Source organism: Cydia pomonella, chromosome 1 (assembly GCF_033807575.1).
Source record: "Cydia pomonella isolate Wapato2018A chromosome 1, ilCydPomo1, whole genome shotgun sequence".
NCBI lineage: Eukaryota > Metazoa > Arthropoda > Insecta > Lepidoptera > Tortricidae > Cydia > Cydia pomonella.
Window position 1 is genome coordinate 15724882 of NC_084703.1, and position 19149 is coordinate 15744030.

The 19149-nt window shown below is 36.6% G+C and overlaps 1 protein-coding gene across 3 annotated transcripts in view; it reads left to right on the plus strand.

Moving 5' to 3' along the window:
- Positions 1–19149, plus strand: part of LOC133516593 (multidrug resistance protein homolog 49-like) — a 57920-nt gene that overhangs the window by 13560 nt on the left and 25211 nt on the right. For 2 of the 3 annotated variants that reach the window (XM_061849604.1, XM_061849612.1), the window contains exons 2-11: positions 5639–5678; positions 6112–6308; positions 7149–7293; positions 8435–8535; positions 11725–11896; positions 11987–12111; positions 12452–12650; positions 12725–12949; positions 18142–18328; positions 18418–18560. In XM_061849604.1, the coding sequence (XP_061705588.1) occupies positions 5639–5678; positions 6112–6308; positions 7149–7293; positions 8435–8535; positions 11725–11896; positions 11987–12111; positions 12452–12650; positions 12725–12949; positions 18142–18328; positions 18418–18560 (1534 nt within the window). The other variant, XM_061849620.1, reaches the window with a different exon arrangement.

Below are 19149 nucleotides of genomic sequence, written 5' to 3' on the forward strand. Positions count from 1 at the left end.
CAAAAACTGAATTGATGATTGAATTGACAAATGTATCCACATACTTACTTTACTCTTTGGTATCCACTATGAACAAATTCAAATGTAGTGCTGACCATAGACCAGTAAGAGCAAAACTGAAATTCAATATCAAAATTCATCGCAAACAGCTATTTGTGTTTAAATGTTTGCGTAGTTGTTGTCTGGGTGTTTTCAGTAGTGTTTTGGTGAGCTTGTAGTTCAGTTCCGGGAGAGTTTCTTTCACCTACATGTGTGCAATTTATAACAGTATTTATTGTGAGAGTCAGAATGACGGGTGTACCTAAATAAAATTAAATGAAAACCATACCATATTTTTGCACCTAATTTGTACTATTTAGTACCTCCTTTAAAAAAAATTGTACCTCACGGTACTTAAAGTTATCACCAAAAAACAGGTCACCCGCCATCCTGACAGTCAGAATGGCGGGTGTACTTTATTACGCTATGTTCCCGTGGTTATTGATAAATTCTATAAAAGCCAAATTTTTGTACCTTTTTTGTACCTTCATATTCAATTATAATACGAGTCATTTTATTTTTAGTTTCCAAGTTTTACTCATTTTATATTTTGCTTGCTATTACAATTTTGCAGGCGTTATAATTTTTCAAATTATCGATTTCATTTAAAAAAAAAACGCTAAGGTACAATTATTTTTATTACGCCAGGATTTAGTACCTTTAATGTTTAATCTGTTAAGTTCAAATAACTCAGTAAATCATGTCTTAAAAAAGGTTAGGCGCCAATTCAAAGAAATCTTCCTAAGAAAAATCATTTTTAAGACATGATTTTCTGAGCTATTAGAACTTAACAGATTAAACATTAAAGGTACTAAATCCTGGCGTAATAAAAATAATTGTACCTTAGCGTTAAAAAAGGCTAGGCGCAAATTCAAAGAAATCTTCCTAAGAAAAATCATTTTTAAGACATGATTTTCTGAGTTATTTGAACTTAACAGATTAAACATTAAAGGTACTAAATCCTGGCCTAATAAAAATAATTGTACCTTAGCGTTTTTTCTTAAAAATTAAATCGATAACTTGTAAAATTATAACGCCTGCAAAATTGTAATAGCAAGCAAAATATAAAATGAGTAAAACTTGGAAAGCACAAATAAAATGACTCATATTATAATTGAAAATGAAGTTACAAAAAAGGTACAAAAATTTGGCTTTTATAGAATTTATCAATAACCACGGGAACATAGCGTAATAAAGTACACCCGCCATTCTGACTGTCAGGATGGCGGGTGACCTGTTTTTAGGGTTCCGTAGCCAAATGGCATAAAACGGAACCCTTATAGTTTCGCCATGTCCGTCTGTCTGTCTGTCCGAGGCTTTGCTCCGTGGTCGTTAGTGCTAGAAAGCTGAAATTTGGCATGCATATATAAATCAATAAAGCCGACAAAGTCGTACAATAAAATCTAAAAATTTAATTTTTTTTAGGGTACCTCCCCAACACGTAAAGTGGGGGTGAATTTTTTTTTTCGCTTCAACCCTAGAGTGTGGGGTATCGTTGGAAAGGTCTTTCAAAACTAATAGGGGTTTTCAAGAAACATTTTTTGATAAAGTGAATACATTCGGAGATAATCGCTCCGAAAGAAAAAAAAAATGTGTCCCCCCCCTCTAACTTTTGAACCATAGGTCCAAAAAATATGAAAAAAATCGTGGACGTAGAGCTTAAGAAAGACATTAAATGAAAACTATAGCGGACATGATCAGTTTAGCTGTTTTTGAGTTATCGCAAAAAGTTTTCCCTTCATAGTAAAAAGACTTACTTTAATTAGGTACTGATTATGCAAATTTGCCTATTTATTTAACTCGGGTGAAAGGTACCATTTACTACACTTTAAGCTCCAGTTTAGCTTATTGTGACGGAAGAGTAACTACGGAACCCTACACTGAGCATGGCCCGACATGCTCTTGGCCGGTTTTTTTTTGATCATAACTTTACGTACCGTGAGGTACAATTTTTTTTAAACGAGGTACTAAATAGTACAAATTAGGTACAAAAATATGGTATGCTTTTCATTTGATTTTATTTAGGTACACCCGCCATTCTGACTCTCACTACACTCGCGTGCAAAAGTATTGCATCACTTTGCATTTTTTCAACTGCACCCAATAATTTTGTAAACCGGTTATTTTCGATTAATTATTTTAATGGGATCATGTCCCTTGAAGTTTTAGCTTTACGAAAAGTTAAAAAACATGGAAAACGGCCCAGTATTTTTCAAATTATCGGCATTTTCCCGATTTGTGAGCGGTTTCGCGTTATCACGCGCACGAGTTGCGCTACCCTTGACCCCTATAAAACGGGGGGTAGGGGAGGGGTTGTTATCAGTCGCTTATCAAAAGTTGACCGGTACACATCTCCGCATATTTTCCCGTGAAGAAGACCTGTGAAAAATGGAAACCACTGAAGCTGAAGTCCGCCAAGTCGTCCAGCTCCTGCAAGAGGGGCGTAGCCAACGTTCAGTAGCTGCCACGCTGAATTTAAGTCAATCTACAGTTTGCAGAGTTTACCAGAGGTTCCAACGGACTGGATCCTTTACTTCAAGACCAAGAAGCGGCCGCAAAAAGTGTACATCAGAGAGGGACGACCGCTTCATTGTCACAACATCTCTCCGAGATCGACACCTGACAAGCGTTGCCATCCAGCAGCGTCTGCGTGAGATACGAGGAGTGGCTGCCAGTGAGTGGACAATAAGAAGAAGACTCAAGAAAGCGAACTTGACACCCAGGAGGCCTGCAACGGGGCCCAGATTGCTGGCGCGACACCGTACAGCCCGAAGAGAGTTTGCAGAAAATCATATGGACTGGACCATTGAGCAATGGACCCCAGTTCTCTTCTCGGACGAGTGCAGAATATGTTTGAATGGATGTGACCGAAGAGGAAGAGTCTACAGAAGGCCAGAAGAACGGTTCGCCCAATGTTGCTTCTCCGAAAGGGTCGCCTATGGCGGTGGATCCGTGATGTTCTGGGGCGGCGTTTCCTACGACGCGCGAACAGAGCTGGTTTTCGTGCCTGGCGGGGGCCGTGGCGGTGGATTGACCGCTGCAAAATACATTACTGACATCCTGGAGGAACATGTTGTTCCTTATGCCGGTATTTTTGATGAGGGGTTCATCCTAATGCAGGATAATGCCCCGTGTCATACCGCTAGGGCCACCACAGCCTACCTTCTCGAAGTGGGCATCGACACCATGGACTGGCCAGCGATGAGCCCGGACCTTAACCCCATTGAACACGTGTGGGACTACCTGAAAAGGAGGATTCGGAAGCGGAATCCTGCCCCGGCCAATGTTGAGGAGCTGAAGGGAGCCTTGCTGGGGGAGTGGGACGCTATTCCACAAGATTTCATTAGAAAATTAATTAGGTCTATGAAAAACCGCTTGATTTGTGTGAGGAGGGCTAGGGGTGGCAACACCAGGTATTAATTTAATAATAATAATTTATTTTGTATTAAATAAATGACTTTTATTCTTAACTTTCCTAAATTTATTTCTCGACCATTATGTCGCTACTTTCGGTTTCTGATTTTTTTCAGTCTTCAGATTTGAAATTTCATTAAATTTCCCAATTTTCTAATGCGTTAGATTATAAGCTTTCAGTTGATACCAAAATTTTTAGAATCGGCTCTAGAATTACAAAGATATTGGGTGCAGTTGAAAAAATGCAAAGTGATGCAATACTTTTGCACGCGAGTGTATTTATTGTGTAGTTGTTTGTCGTGTTGGTCAAGTTGGTTTATTATGTAGGATACTGGTAGAGGTACTATGGGTTCGGGTCCGTATGCCGGTGTTCCTGAACCTTTCTTGGCCAGTTCATCCGCTGCATCGTTTCCTCTTGATCCACTGTGCCCCTTTATCCATTGTACCGTTACTCTGTTGCCTTCCTTGCTCACTTCTGTGAGACTTTGATGACATTCTAGTATGAGTGCTGAGGTAAATTTGTCGCTGGATAGACCTTGTAGTACCGATTTACTGTCTGACAGGATTAGTATGTTTTACTTGTCGTCTTTTTATCGCATTGCAAGCATCTATTATGCTTATGTCTATACATTCAGCTTGGAATACCGTGTTGTGTTCACCGAGGGGCTTTGAGATGTGTATATTTAGATCCTCCGAGAAGACACCACATCCTGTCCCCTCATCTGTTTTCGAGCCGTCTGTGAAAATTCTTAGGTTAGTTTGGTTTAATCCTTCTTTTGGATCCTCCGTTAGCGATACGGCATAGTTTTTGGTATTTTGTCAATTGGTGCTTCCTGTGTGGACAGTTGGGAGATCATATTTCCATAGATCTTCTTGTGCGATGCACTGATGGTTGTCCACAAGTTTAGGTTGTGCAGTCGGAAGGCTGTGGCAGCTGCTTCTTTCTGTATGTATATATGTGTATGTATGTGTATGTAAACTCAAAACGACGTTTTTATTCCACCGATTTTTGGCTCATAATCGTAGATATTAAATACGCGTGCTTTTTCAGTATATTATAACACTCGTGCTTTTTCATTATATTATCCGACTGAGTTAAGTAGGTAACTAATTGCTAATAATATGTATGGAAACTGAGACTTCTGAATTTGGTCGAGTAATACATTTTTTGAAACCAACTACCTATTAGGTACCTGGTAGGTAGGTTAGGGTTAGGTATTTCCCATTACATTATTTTTCCTTGTACAAAATCTTGCAATAATACTTATTTGCATTTTTTATTTTATTTATAAAGTCAAACATTCACTATTTTAAGCTCATTCAAAATTTTCTTCTAATTTTGGAAATAAAGATAATTGAAATGAAAACTTGTATTCAATAAAAGTGATTCAAATTGAGTAAAGTAATTAGTTTCAAAATTCAATTTACAATAAAATTTCAATTTGTAATTCAATAACTTTTTGGCCAACCCTGTCTACCATACCATTACAATACCTACGAACTTGAATTATCACACATACCTACTCCATTCAAGTTTTGTTACCTTCATTTTGTTATATGTATTTTTCATTTCTCATGCTCTGAAAGTGGGTCATTGTTGTTCTAAAAAGTGTGCAGAAAATTATACATTTCTGCTTTAAAGCATTGTACTTTGGGCTTGTGCACAAATCACGCGGGGTTTTTTCGGCTACCTTTTGGGCACCACTTATGACCACTTCAGTCACGGACTACTAGCGCTCTCACTGTGTTCGAGCGACAAACCACCTCGACAACAATGGGTGCCTTTCATCCCTTGGTTACCTACTATTGCTTGATTCCTACAATTTCCATTATTTCTTTTACTAATTTCGTGATTTTTTGTTGCACTTATCGGGTTTCTGACCGGTCCGGCCTAGTGGGTAGTGACCCAGCCTGTGAAGCCGATGATCCTGGGTTCGAATCCCAACAAGGGCATTTATGTGTGATGAGCACAGATATTTATTCCTGAGTCATGGATATTTGCTTTGTGTATTTAAGTACTTGTAAATTATGTAATATATTATGTATATATACGTTGCCTGAGTACCCACAACACAAGCCTTCTTGGCTTAACGTGGGACTTAGGCAGTTTGTGTAAGAATGTCCCTATAATTTTTATTTATTTTTTTATTTAGTTTTAAAATTTACATTTTCATTCTTATTCCAGGGAAGCTGAATTACCTAATAGAGTTTCATACTTCCAAATTGTAAGTACAACAGAAGCAAGCACATTCTACTCTCTACTTACCTTGATATAAGTTGAAAATAACCTTCATTTGTATCATGAATCACAAAACAAGTTCATTCTATTTCCCAGGGACTTACTAAGACTTAAAACTAACTAATGCTAGCAAAAATTAAAAGTATTTATCCTAAAGCAGATAGCTGCAGTAACTTTGACAGACAAATATTTTAAGCTTGTTTCATTCAACTGTACAACTACTATTTTTCACTACCTAACGTTGCCACTTTATATTCCCGTACAGTGATTGTTGGACAGCCTTAGCTAAAACGTATCATATATTATCATGTAAACTGCGACGAATTACAATCTCAAATACTTCTACAATCAATCAAGTAGTTAAATTGAACCAAAATGACGTTATAGTGGTAGTATTTTAGCTGTATTATGTTGATTAGTTCCGATACGCGAGCCGGCTGGAGATCAGTGCCACGCTGGTGGGCGTGCTGCTAGGGTTGCTGAGCGGCGGCGGCGTATGCTACAACCTGGTGCAGTTCGGCGAGCTGAGCACCTCGTTCGTGGAGCGCACCGTGCTGACGGACCGCCTGTCCAGCTACTTGCCGCTCACACAGCTCTTTGGCGGCGGAAAGCGACTGTGAGCTAAATGCTAAGATTTAAACGAGTGTTAAACTTACCTACATTGAATATTTTTTTCTAAACAGTGATCATTGCAAAATAATAAGGCTTTGTCTGAACATAATATTTCCTTTGTCAGAATTAATCCGTGTTCTTAAGATGTATTTAAGAAGTGGAGCCTCCCAGATTTTTGATGCAGCTGGGAGGGGGGGGGGAAGGATTTCAGCGTCGGCGACGTCTGAGGTTAATAATTGTTTAAGTTAGGTTCTAAGTCAAGTTTGGTATCATTTTCAAGTAAATCAAAAATGTAGACGTAGATTTCATCGAAATCGGTTGAGTGGTTATTGATTCCTCTTACAAACCCACACCTCTATTTTCACTTTTAAGGGTTTTTTTGGAATAAAAACTATCCTATGTTCTTCCCCGGGATTCAAACTATATTTATACCAAATTTCATTATAATCGGTTCAGGGTGGGTCTTAATAGCCAAGTCCCCATACAAATTTCCACCCTCTTTTAACACCAATAAGATCTATCTACGATATTTCTAACGTCAAACTGACATTAGTTGCCCGAATCGAGCTGCTTCTGTCAATTAACTTATCTAAACCTAGAACTTATCATTATCGTATCTCATTCTTCGAATCGGTCCGCTCTTCTGCGGCTCGACTGGCGCGCTTGATGTGTGACTTGTCTGATGAGTTATGTCTAAAACTCTTTTGGATGTATGTTCTTCATTGCGAATTATGACTACTTCATTGTCATATAATATATAATATTTGTAGGAAGCAGTGTAACACTTTACTATGTACTAAAATTTTAATATTATAAAATTATAATCCTCATTTTTAATTTTCAGCGTAAATGCATCATATGAAGAAAATATGCACGCCCTTATCCAAGACGCCGAAGCAGTTTGCATAGGAATGTTCATAACTATATTTATCTCCATACTATTTTGTATACTGTCCGTGGCTCTGATCAATTGGAGTGCTTTGAGACAGGTTAGTATTACGCCGTTTTCATAAGTTCGAAAAGCGTGGTGAGGAAATCACAAGCGAAGATATTAATTTATTTAATGTAACATTAGTTTTACTTATTTTTAGATTTAGGTTTTATAATTTAGACATTTAAATACATATTATGTTGTGGTTAGTAACCATAATACATTTTATAACTTAAGGAAGAAAAATTATCATTTGTTTAGGAATTGATTATATCATTTTTTTTTTTAAATGATGTTGATTTTTAGCAATTGCTTTAGTTCAAGTACGCTGCATGCAAAATTAACGATTTCTGGTGTTATACGTGCAGAAAGACAGTTCTGTGTTGTTGTAAAAAACTTGCATTGACTCAACACTTCATTGGGATTGGTTAGTTTCGACACTTGTATTATAATAGTACATTACGATACAAGTGCGAATAATAGGAAATTCGAAACGTGTGGCGATAAATTAAAACATGACCGAAGGGAGTGTTTTAAATCGACACAAGTTGCGAATTACCTATTCGCACATGTATCGTACAACTTTTTACAGTACATATGGCCCTTTAAATGTTTGATACAGTAACGTAATATGCTAATTTTCGCACTAGTGCGGTAAATTATTACAGTACATATGGTGCTACTTTTCCGCACTAGTTTCTTAAATTAGCACATTATGTAACTATGTCGAAACTAAATAGTAGTAGTAGTAGAGCCATATGTACTGTAAAACTTTGTACGATACACGTGCGAATAGGTAATTCGCACTTGTATCGTAAATAACTATTAAACATTACTTATAGTCAATTACGCGAGTAGATACAATGCAATAGAAATGTCTCGTTTAGACTAGATATGTAAGCGACACAAACAAAGATAAGGATTGTGAATATAATACGTCGACTGTTTGAGAGATTAAGTGAGGGCCATTAATGACACATTGAAACCACTTAACAGAAAATGTCGTCTACATGTTATAATGTAGTATTATTCGACGACGGACTGTGCAATTATGACATGATACCATCAGGTGATCCGTCTGCTCGTTTGTCTCCTCTATCATAAAAAAAAATTATGCGCCTCACTTCAATGAATGATATATACTTCATTGTATTTTTTTTACCCTGAAGTACAATAAAGCGTAAGTTTTATTTTTTCAGATCACAAGAGTTAGAAAAAAATTTCTTATTGCTGTATTGGGTCAAGATATGGAATGGTTCGATACTGATTCCGAGTTCAATCTAGCTTCTAAGATGTCTGAGTGAGTTTACTTTTATGCTATAAATAGTGTAATTATCCAGGTTGTACTCTCATCTTTGTTGGCATATGTCGCTCATTTGACGCCCAATACTCCCCCTTAGTTCTCTCTTCCTAAATTGAAACTCGCTTTTCAATTCCTTAGGGATTGAATTCCGCAATAAAAAGTGTCCTTATCTCAATTTCCACCTATGTACGTGTTTAGTCGAATCCATTCAACCGTTTTTGCGTGTTAATAAATCCAAACAAACTTACTTTCACATTTACTCGTATAATATTACTCAGGAACGAGGCTAAAGTATAGAATATTATCAATCTGCTTTTGTTATGCCTCACCTTACTCGCACATGATACAAAACCAAGCGAACTTAATAACTATTACATATTATTACAGAATTTAGAGTTGAGTTATTTTTACAATGGGCTCTCCTCCAGAGTTAAAACACTAACACTTGTACATGCTAATTTTATAGACGTAATGCAACATACATAATAACAACAAAAGTTGAGACTTTTTGCCTCATTTGTGTGCAAATCGTCTATTTATATGGGAGCACACAGTAGATGCGTTGCGGAAGTTCAATTTGCTACTGGTTTTATCGACTTGCTTACGTAAGTAGGTGAAAATTAAAATCGTATTATTTTTTTCTAACGGGTGATAACAAAAAGTTTAGAATTATTTCAGAGCTGTGAAAAAATACTCATATACCTAACTTTTTACGATACTTTGTTATTATTAGGCAATATATATATGATAATTATTTACAATAACATTAATGGATGTTAGAATAGGGCCCGTGGTCAGCTTTTTTTTATAAAAATGAAATAAAATCTTTATTGCCACACAAACAAAATTTACAATTTCCATGAAAATATGGGTATTTCGAAGGCTAAAAAATACAAAATAACCTAAACTTATCAACTTAACATAATAATTATCCCAATCTCAGCATGTGCAGTGCCAGAGGGTCCCGGGAGAGATTGGGGTCGGTCACTACTAGCATAATGAACCTTTCTTAGGTACAGCTCTATATTTACATTTTTATGTGTATTTGTGTGTGCCTGTACTATAGTGTATTAGTTTGCGTATATGGGTATGTGGGGCTGGTATGTAGATATGTGGTGTAGGTAAGAATGTACTTTGTATTGTGTGAAAAAATGAAAAATGAAAAAAAATGAAAAATATCTTTATTATCTATTTACAAACATATAGTAAGCATTTGCTGGGGCCTCTCTTTAGGCTTACAAAGCCTGTGTTGAGAGTGTTGAGACGTCCCGCTCTTCCACAACCGTAATTACTTGTAGTTGCATTATATTACAAAATTACAGTTTTTTTTTTTTTTTAGGTATTTATGTATATTTATTACATATATTTTTAATGTTTAGGATAGGAGTGTGTTCATGTGTGTGTGTGTGTGTGTGTGTGTGTGTGTGTGTGTGTGTGTGTGTAATCGTGCGTGCGCTTGGGAATACACTCTTTACAGTTGGAGTAGTCGCTCCGTCTCATGATAATTTTTTGCCTGAAGCCATTTTGGAATAACTGTTTTACAGTGATGGTAATTTTTTCCATATATGTTGAGATACCTATTTATTACATTATACAGGTGATTTGATAATTTGTAAAATTGTCTTCTTGCAAATATGGTTCTAGTCTTATTATTCACAACAACATCTTTCCTTCTTCTATTTTCTGTACTAGAATCATATGGCAAGGATCTATGTACTTTTAAAACTGTGGACATTATATATAGTTGCCTAACAGTTAGGAGGTTAGATATGGTGTACAGTCTTTCTGTGGAGAATCTTCGTTTTTTAAAATACATTACTTTAATCAAGCCACGCTGTGATCGTTCTACCTGAATATATTTGGTTTTTGCTGCCCCTCCCCAAACCGGTATGCAATATCTCAATACTGATTGAACCAAAGATATATAAATTTCTTTTAAAAGGTCTCTACTGGATATCTTTTATTCAGAGTTCGTTCTTGGTACAACCTCTCTTAATGTTTTGAAAATCCAAGTCAGTTTACGTAGTCGTCCAGAAACATGTTCGAGGTGTGGATACCAGGAGAGGCGCTGGTCTAGAAATATACCTAGATATTTGGTGGTCGTTACCTTTTTGATGATAATAGGACAGGTACAGTTTCCTATGCTAGGGGTATTGCAACAGCTGTGGATTTTGATGGTAAAGTCTTCATTTGGCTGAGAATCATTGTAGATGCCAAAACATATATAATTGGTTTTATCAGTATTAAGGGTAAGTATATTATTGTTAAGGTATTTTCCTATTTGCTGTAATAATAATATAGCTGTGTGTATTATGTTTTGTCAGTACCTAAGCATTTTAAGATTATTATAGATAATGTAATGTTTACCCTGGTATTGGCTGTTGTATTTATAAATGTTGTTATGTATTGTTCATGACACTATATGATGTTATTATATATATTGCCTGGTATTGTAGAATTATTGCTAGTATAGTATCAACCTTTTCCAGGTATATCAGTTTTTCTAAAAGGAAAATAACTTATATCATCCAAACTGAATGATTTCCCTTTGTAATTTCGAGTCATCTAGCGACACCGAGACATGATTGTCGATGTTTACTGATCAGTGTATTCCGGGGCTCTTACCTTCTAGCAGCATTCCAGATCTATCTTTTTTAATGATCGACAAATTTACGGTTGGTAATACTTGAAATTTTGGTGGCATCTCGTTGGCTCATGGGATTTCTATAATTAAAAGTGCTTTGGAGTCAATTCAGGCTTGGCTTGGTTATTATCTTCGCTGGCCAGCCACTACCACTTTTGTGATTTATAGTCAAGGATGCAAGAATTCTATATATAGTAGAAACTGGTACATTTTCTGTACTAAAATGACCCATGTTTGAGATAGAATTTTTAAAATGTACAATACGTTTCCGCAGAGTTTCTTGTGTCGACTCCATTCTAACAAAAACAAAGGTTTGAAAAAATAAAACATTTGAAATTCAAGAATCTCAAAAGAACTAGCAACAACTTTATTAACAGCATTTTTTGTTTATGTAGATAGTTTTGTTTATAAGTCTACAGAAAATCATTCTAAGTTTTTTGTTATAACCCGTTACTCACTCATCATCTAAGTAAATCAAAGTAGTTTTTAACAAACATAGTTATTCGAGTGTATATGTATGACGTTGGGACCAATGATTACAGAGACATGACGAAGATAAAGGAAGGCTTGGGCGAGAAGCTGGCGGTGGTCTCCAACTTGCTGGGCACCGCGATCATTAGCATCTGCCAGTCCTTTCCTCTCGGTTGGGAACTTACTCTTGCGTGTCTGACAGTGCTCCCGTTTTCGTTAGCTGCGTCCATAATATTATCCGATGTAAATATCTGCTTTGTATTTTTCAATATAGTTGTAATTTAGCCTATCAATATTGCTGCATAAATCTATATGGATGCTTATCAATTTTAGTATCAATCCACATCTTCAGTACGTGAGATGATGTCGTACAGCAAAGCTGGAAAACATGCAGAAGAAATGTTTAAATCCTTTAAAACAGTTGTGGCATTTGCCGGTGAAACCAAGGAAATCGACAGGTTTGTAGTTGTATCAGATCGTTTAAGATTGATTAAATAAAAACTAATGAAAAGATTGTGTGTTTATTCTGTAAGGTTATAATGTGTATATTATGTCTACGAAAGAAAATGTTAAGCACACATTTTATTTATTACGGTATTCATTATCTTTATTGCATTTGCTTAAGATTAAATATCTATTGTTATATAACTGGCACTCTTATCACTAAGCACTTTTTCATTAAATCAACATGGCTTTCGTAATTTTGTTCTTTCCTGATGCTGTGCAGTTATTTGTATTACTTAGTTCTAAAATATGTTGCACTGTTTAATAAATAAGAATAGTTTGCTACGCTTGTAGATACAAAGCGTTGTTGGCGCCCGCGGAGCGGTACGGACGCAAGCGCGGGCTGTACACGGGACTGGGCACCGGCTTCAATTGGGTGCTCACCTACTCGCTCAATGCCATCGGCCTCTCCTACGGCACTCGCCTCGTCATTCAGAATATGGATACCGAAGACTTAGACACGCAACGATACGTCATGGGCAAAATAATTTCTGTAAGATACTAGTTGATTTTTATTATGGAATGTGCACCTAAATACACGCATAATTTACTGACGATTTGTTGCAGATAATGTTTGGCGTCTACATGGCAACTCAGTCTATAACATTTATAGTACCTCATGCGGAGGCTTTTGCAGCGGCGCGCGCCGCTGCTGCCGGAGTGTTCAGTATATTAGACCGCATGCCAAAGATAGATAGTATGAGCCCTAAGGGACTTAAACCTGGTAAATTTGATGGTGCAATAACCCTGGACAACGTAACATTCAGTTATCCTTCAAGGCCCGACGTTAAAGTGAGTATTGCACTAAATGTATTTAACATTCTGAAATATGTTCTCTAAATAAATAGTAAGTACTTGAAGGGTATTGCTTAGATACTCGCAGAGCACAGCACATCACTCAAATTTCATACGGAGTTTCTAAGACATAGTTTATTATTTAAGTAGGCATATTATTAAAGAAGCTATTATGTCCTTGGAATGATTGTACCGCTGACAGAGATGGCGATGATTTTGCGCTAGAAACCACGCATTCGGTGCTAAAATAAGGCTTATGTGCAGTGTTTACTTAGTGATCGTATCAGTCCATGGAGGCATTTAGAAATAGTTACGCTTGAACACTAAAGGCGTGTCATTCTCAGACGCTTTGGGACTTCGACCCTCGGTGCTCGGTCTTCGGCCTTCGTAATTAACATACTTAGACCATTATTCTATATTTAAGCACTAATCTCCCGCAGTTCGGCCTTCGGCCCCGCAAGTAGGTGTGCCTCACACGAAGGCCTCGGCCCTTCGGCCTTACGTGGAGCTCGACCATCGGCCTTCGCATTCAAGATACATTTGCAGAAAGTATGCACATAGCCACTTGTACTAATTGTTCTATGTTCAAACACAGTCAAGCACTAAACTCCCTCAGCTCGGCCTTCAGTCTCGCGTGTAGCCACTCTTCTTGAGAACGTTACGGGCCTTCGTCTTTAAGCGAATCTCGGCCATCGGCCTTCGCAATAGCTGTCCTTACCACGTTGCACGTAAACCATTGCGGCTGTGTCCCTAAAACAGACTAAAAGCATTTTTGTTCTCAAGTCCGATTCACGCTTGGCTGTAGATTTTTAATAGGTTTTCCTGACATATTTAGGTATAGAACTATTTCAGGTTTTTAAATTTTAGACCCAGTACTTTTGGAGAAAAAGGGGGTGGGGGGGGGGGTGGTAATTTTTTGCCCATTTTCTTGAATAACTTCTAAATTATTTATTTTAAAACTATCAAAGAAATATATATTTGCAATCCTCACAATGAGTTCTTTCATTCGATATGTAACACAGTTTAGTTTACAAAACTTTGTTTTTAATTTTCTCTTCTACCCCCTAAAATTGTGAAATTTATATGTTTAGGAAATACCCGTCTTTCGGTCACAGACTTGTGTACCAAATTTCAACTTAATTGGTCCAGTAGTTTCGGAGTAAATAGGCTGTGTCAGACGGCCAAGCCGTATATTTTAGGTAAGGTGTAGAGTTCGTGAAGTTAGGGCTTGTAGAGTTAGAAGCTTGACTTTCCAAGAGATCTGAAAACATTTTGACAGTGCGAGCCTTATGGTTTCGTCTTGGCAACATTTTACATGAAAATGTTTTTGATAGGATTTTCCATACTGAAAACGCAGCCGAGCTCAACCTGATAGTTAATGAAGTTACATGGGAGTCCCACTATACTTTGGAGTCTAAAGTAACTCCTAGAAAAACAGTAGTCTTAACAATTGTACATTTTGTCCTTTCAATTTTATATTAGAGACTACATTTTCAGTTGATGAACCCAACTGAAAATGTAGTGAGAACCATATACACTTTTTTACTCTGATTAAGCAGTATATTAATGGCCAATATATCAAACCAGTCGGATATGATGGATAGTTGTTTGGTTGAACAAGCTCAGTATCTTAATATTAATAATAATATACTCATATAATATTATCTTATACCTTTAAACGATCAATTCTTGTATATACAGTGAGTGTCCCTAGCCATTGGACAAAGCTGAAAATGTACGTATGCATTAGGGTATTTAGAACCAGTGTACAAAGTATCATAACAACAGGTGCAGCGGTTTCGAAGAAATTAACAAATTACCATATTTTATTTTGGAGCAACCTGTATGTGTTAGTAGCTCCTGAGGTAATATCCTAAAAGAATAGTATGGAACCTTCTTCGACCCTTTTGATTTATCTAATAAGCTTCTGACTTTTGAAAAATGTCATCATTATCAAATATTTTGAACAAACTATCAAAAAGTCTGCCAAAGATTAACACAGTGCGTTTCTTTTTGTTGTCGATTATTGCAAATAACTTTTGTTCGAAAAATTTATTTTTTTATCTTTTGTTCTAATTTAAAAAATATTAACGTCAGAGCATTCCTGAGAAGTAACCCTACGTGGGATTTCAGGGTTTGTCCAATGGCTAAGGTCATCCTGTATGTATACCTATATATATATATATTATATAACTATATACATATATATACATATATATATATATATATGTATTTTGGGGATTTCGGAAACGGCTCTAACGATTTTGATATTATGACATTATTTTATTACACAAATTGACTAAGTCCCACAGTAAGCTCATTAAGGCTTATGTTGTGGGTACCTAGACAACGATATATATAATACATAAATATTTATAAATACTTAAACACATAGAAAACACCCATGACTCAGGAACAAATATCTGTGTTCATCACACAAATAAATGCCCTTACCAGGATATGAACCCGGGACCATCGGCTTCATAGGCAAGACTACTACCCACTAGACCAGACCAGTCGTCAACCTATCCCTATCCTATCTTTCCTATTAACTTTGAACAATAAAGAAGCATCGTCAGCAAACATAACAATGCCTGAATTGCCTGATCTTTGGCTTGCCATATATGGCAGGTCATTGACAATGAATAAAAATGGGCCTAAAGTAGATCCTTGGGGTGCCCCCATCTACACTGCTATTTCGGAACTAATTTGTAAAACTCTTGAGTGGGCTCCAGTTTTTTTTGAAGAGAAATACTATGGGTAACACCCTAGCACATTAGAATACGGCAGGAGCCACCAGTACTTAAAATTACTGAATTTAAATCTGAGGAGACCTGGGTTTTCCCGGAATTAAATCACCCGAAAATTCAAGAAATGCTCACGGCTTACAAATGGTAAAAAATGGGTCGTGGTTTCGGCCACTATGGAGCAAGAATTTATATCCATAATTTAAAATAGGTCGCCAGGATATGGAATCTCGGAAAACGTATGACAGATCCAAATGAAAACAAGTACTTATTTAATTAACACACACCATTAATTCTAGCTTTGCGGAAAATACAGATAGCCACTATTCTATCTTATTGGTAAGTAATCCGAAACGGCTCAATCACAAACCTAAGTGATGCATCACGTTATCCAAAAAGTAAACTTAATAAACTATTCCAATACACCATGCAATAAAAATAAGTTAAATTTAAAGTAATGACACTTTAGGCACTCTCATGCTTGTAATACCACAATATTAAAGTTTTAATAAGCTAGTATAGATACTTAGATCTATATTAGTGATTACAGGTTCTCCGGTAAAAAAATCAGTGTTAGAAAGGTTCCCTCCGCAGGATGAGTCTTTAGAATGTTTGTATTTTTACACTCGGAACACCGGTCACTAAATTAAATCTCCACCTATGAATTATTTACCATACCAACCGCTTTCAACGTATATTAACTACTAAATTCTCGCCACACGAATACCCTACTATCTAATCTATAAAATATCTATTTATTACTACATTTACTCGTTTAAAACACTGGGCGTATACCCCAAAGTGTTACGAATTACTCCATTAATTGCTACCTTTTGATTAATCTGTGCTAGATATGATTTATAGGATCTAATTCAAGTCTTTTGCTAATTAGAGTACACAATTTCTCGTGGCATACACAATCAAAAGCTTTAGAGAGGTCGCAAAATACACCAATTGCGTCATGTGACTCCTCCTATGCCTCCAAAATTAATTTTCATCTCTCCTAATCGGAAAGTTCACCTTTCATAGGCCGATAGCCGGGTGAAAAATTGCATTTCCTACCCTAGGGTGAATAGTAATTTTTTTACTTGTACTTCGTGCAACGGCTAACAGCCATATATGCCATATTATTCAGTTAAAAGTTCTCATATTAGCTTGCGCATTTTCATACCAAGTATTATCGATTTTAAATGACAATTGCACTGCATTATTAAAAAGTATAATATAATAATAATTCACCCTATATAAGTCCCACAGGCCTCCTCTCATGTGCGAGAGGGCTCGGGCTATAGTCCCCACGCTAGCCCAATGCGGATTGGGGACTTCATATACACCTTTGAATTTCTTCGCAGATGTATGCAGGTTTCCTCACGATGTTTTCCTTCACCGAAAAGCTAGTGGTAAATATCAAATGATATTTCGTACATAAGTTCCGAAAAACTCATTGGTCCGAGCCAGGATTTGAACCCGCGACCTCCGGATTGAAAGTCGGACGTCATATCCACACGACTACCACCGCTTCTACTTGTTATTAATATTTAAATGAATGAAATAAACATAAATATTTGTTAATAAATCAATTTAAATCACGATGAATGTGTAAAATATTATCACTACATTAAATTCATTAATTCATTCATTAAATTCCCCTTTTTTTAAGGCGCGTATACATTAAGGCCATTTCAGACACATCCCAATCTAAGATCGGATTGTGTATGGTTTTAGATTTTTTTTCCGAACCAAATGTAACTGGCGCCAATTCTTGCAGTCTTAACTCATAACTTACATTTCTTGTTTGTGTTTGACTTTCCAATTAGTCGAAATGATAAGTAGAGTGTTTAACTCGGGTAAAAGTAACCATCTCACTCTCGAACTATTAATTTTATATAAAAATATCTCGGGTGATATGGTTTACTTTCCACCATTTGTTATATATCAGTAGTAGACTTGCTTTTTGTGAAGCCAAACTGCTGTGGGTGTAAAATTTTGTTCAAAATAAAGTGGGAAATCAACAGATTTAACGTAATTTTTTCGAATATTTTGATAAACGCTGGTAGCATGGAAAAAGGAAGGTCAAACACAAAACTGTGTTCACGTCTTTCTATAGACATATCCAAAAGGGCTATAAAGGTTAATTTTCTTATTTAACCTATTTAACCCTTAGCCACATCAAAAGGTAGATACTCTTATGATTTGTTGTTGTTGTACTACCTTTATAGCCCTTATCTTATGGATATGCCTACAGGAAAGACGTGAACACAGTTTTGTGTTTCACCCAGGACGATAATCAAAAGGATTATCTATATGGCCTGAATTTAAAATGGGAACTACTTCACTATATTTGATCGAGTTCGGAAAAACACCATTGTCTGTACAACTATTAAACTAAGAATAAGAATGTTTCTATTAAAGTATATAGCCGTATAACTATTGTATTAACAGGTCTTAAAAGGATTTTCTCTTCGCGTAAACCCTGGGGAAAGCGTAGCTTTGGTGGGGTCGTCCGGTTGCGGAAAATCTACGATACTACAACTCTTACAGAGATTGTATGATCCAGCCACTGGCGTGGTTAAAATTGATAACTACGATGTGAAATCCTTAAATGTTGGCTACTTGAGGTCTTCTTTAGGTCAGTCAATCATTATCTCGGAAAGACATGATTTTATCAAAACTTAATGCATGTATCGGGCCATATATTTACGTGTTATAACTTTTTAGGTGTGGTTGGCCAAGAACCTGTGCTGTTTCGAGGTACAATTCGCGACAACATAGCTATTAGTCATCCAGAAGCGACTGATAAAGAAATTATCAAAGTAGCAACAATGGCATATGCTCATGACTTCATAAGTCGACTACCTAATGTAAGTACATGATTTAATTCAAAAAGAACCGTACAGTATGGGTGCTGGGCCATAACGAGTCCCGAAGTAACTTATACATATATCATTAGATAGTGTATAGCCTGTATCGATAGAATATATCGTCCTTACGAGCGTATTTGGTGGTCATACCTTGTTAGCAAAAAAAGTCAACTGCGTTATATTAGGGTAACAGAAACCCATTTCATTTGTAAAAGTATCGCCTATTATTTATCTGTGAAATATTATAGGGCACTGTAATTCTCCTTGCAACCAGAGCATCTCCTCGTGGTGACGGTGGTAGCGGTCAAAGTCTATACTTTGACCGGCCAAGTCTCTGGAAATATGACATGGCAAGGAGATTTAGTGATTTAATGCGTTCTGATGCCTCTGGAGTCCATCTTGGAGGGGAAGACATGTGAGCGACGGATGTACTGAGGGGTTCATGCCGCCCCTTGGTACGGGATCAATCCGTAGATGCAACTGGCATCCATAAAAATCTGAAATGTTGTTCGTCAGCAATGACACTGACAAGACACAAGAAAGCTATAAGAAAATATGCTTTAACTGGTTCTCATTTTAGGAACTGGTA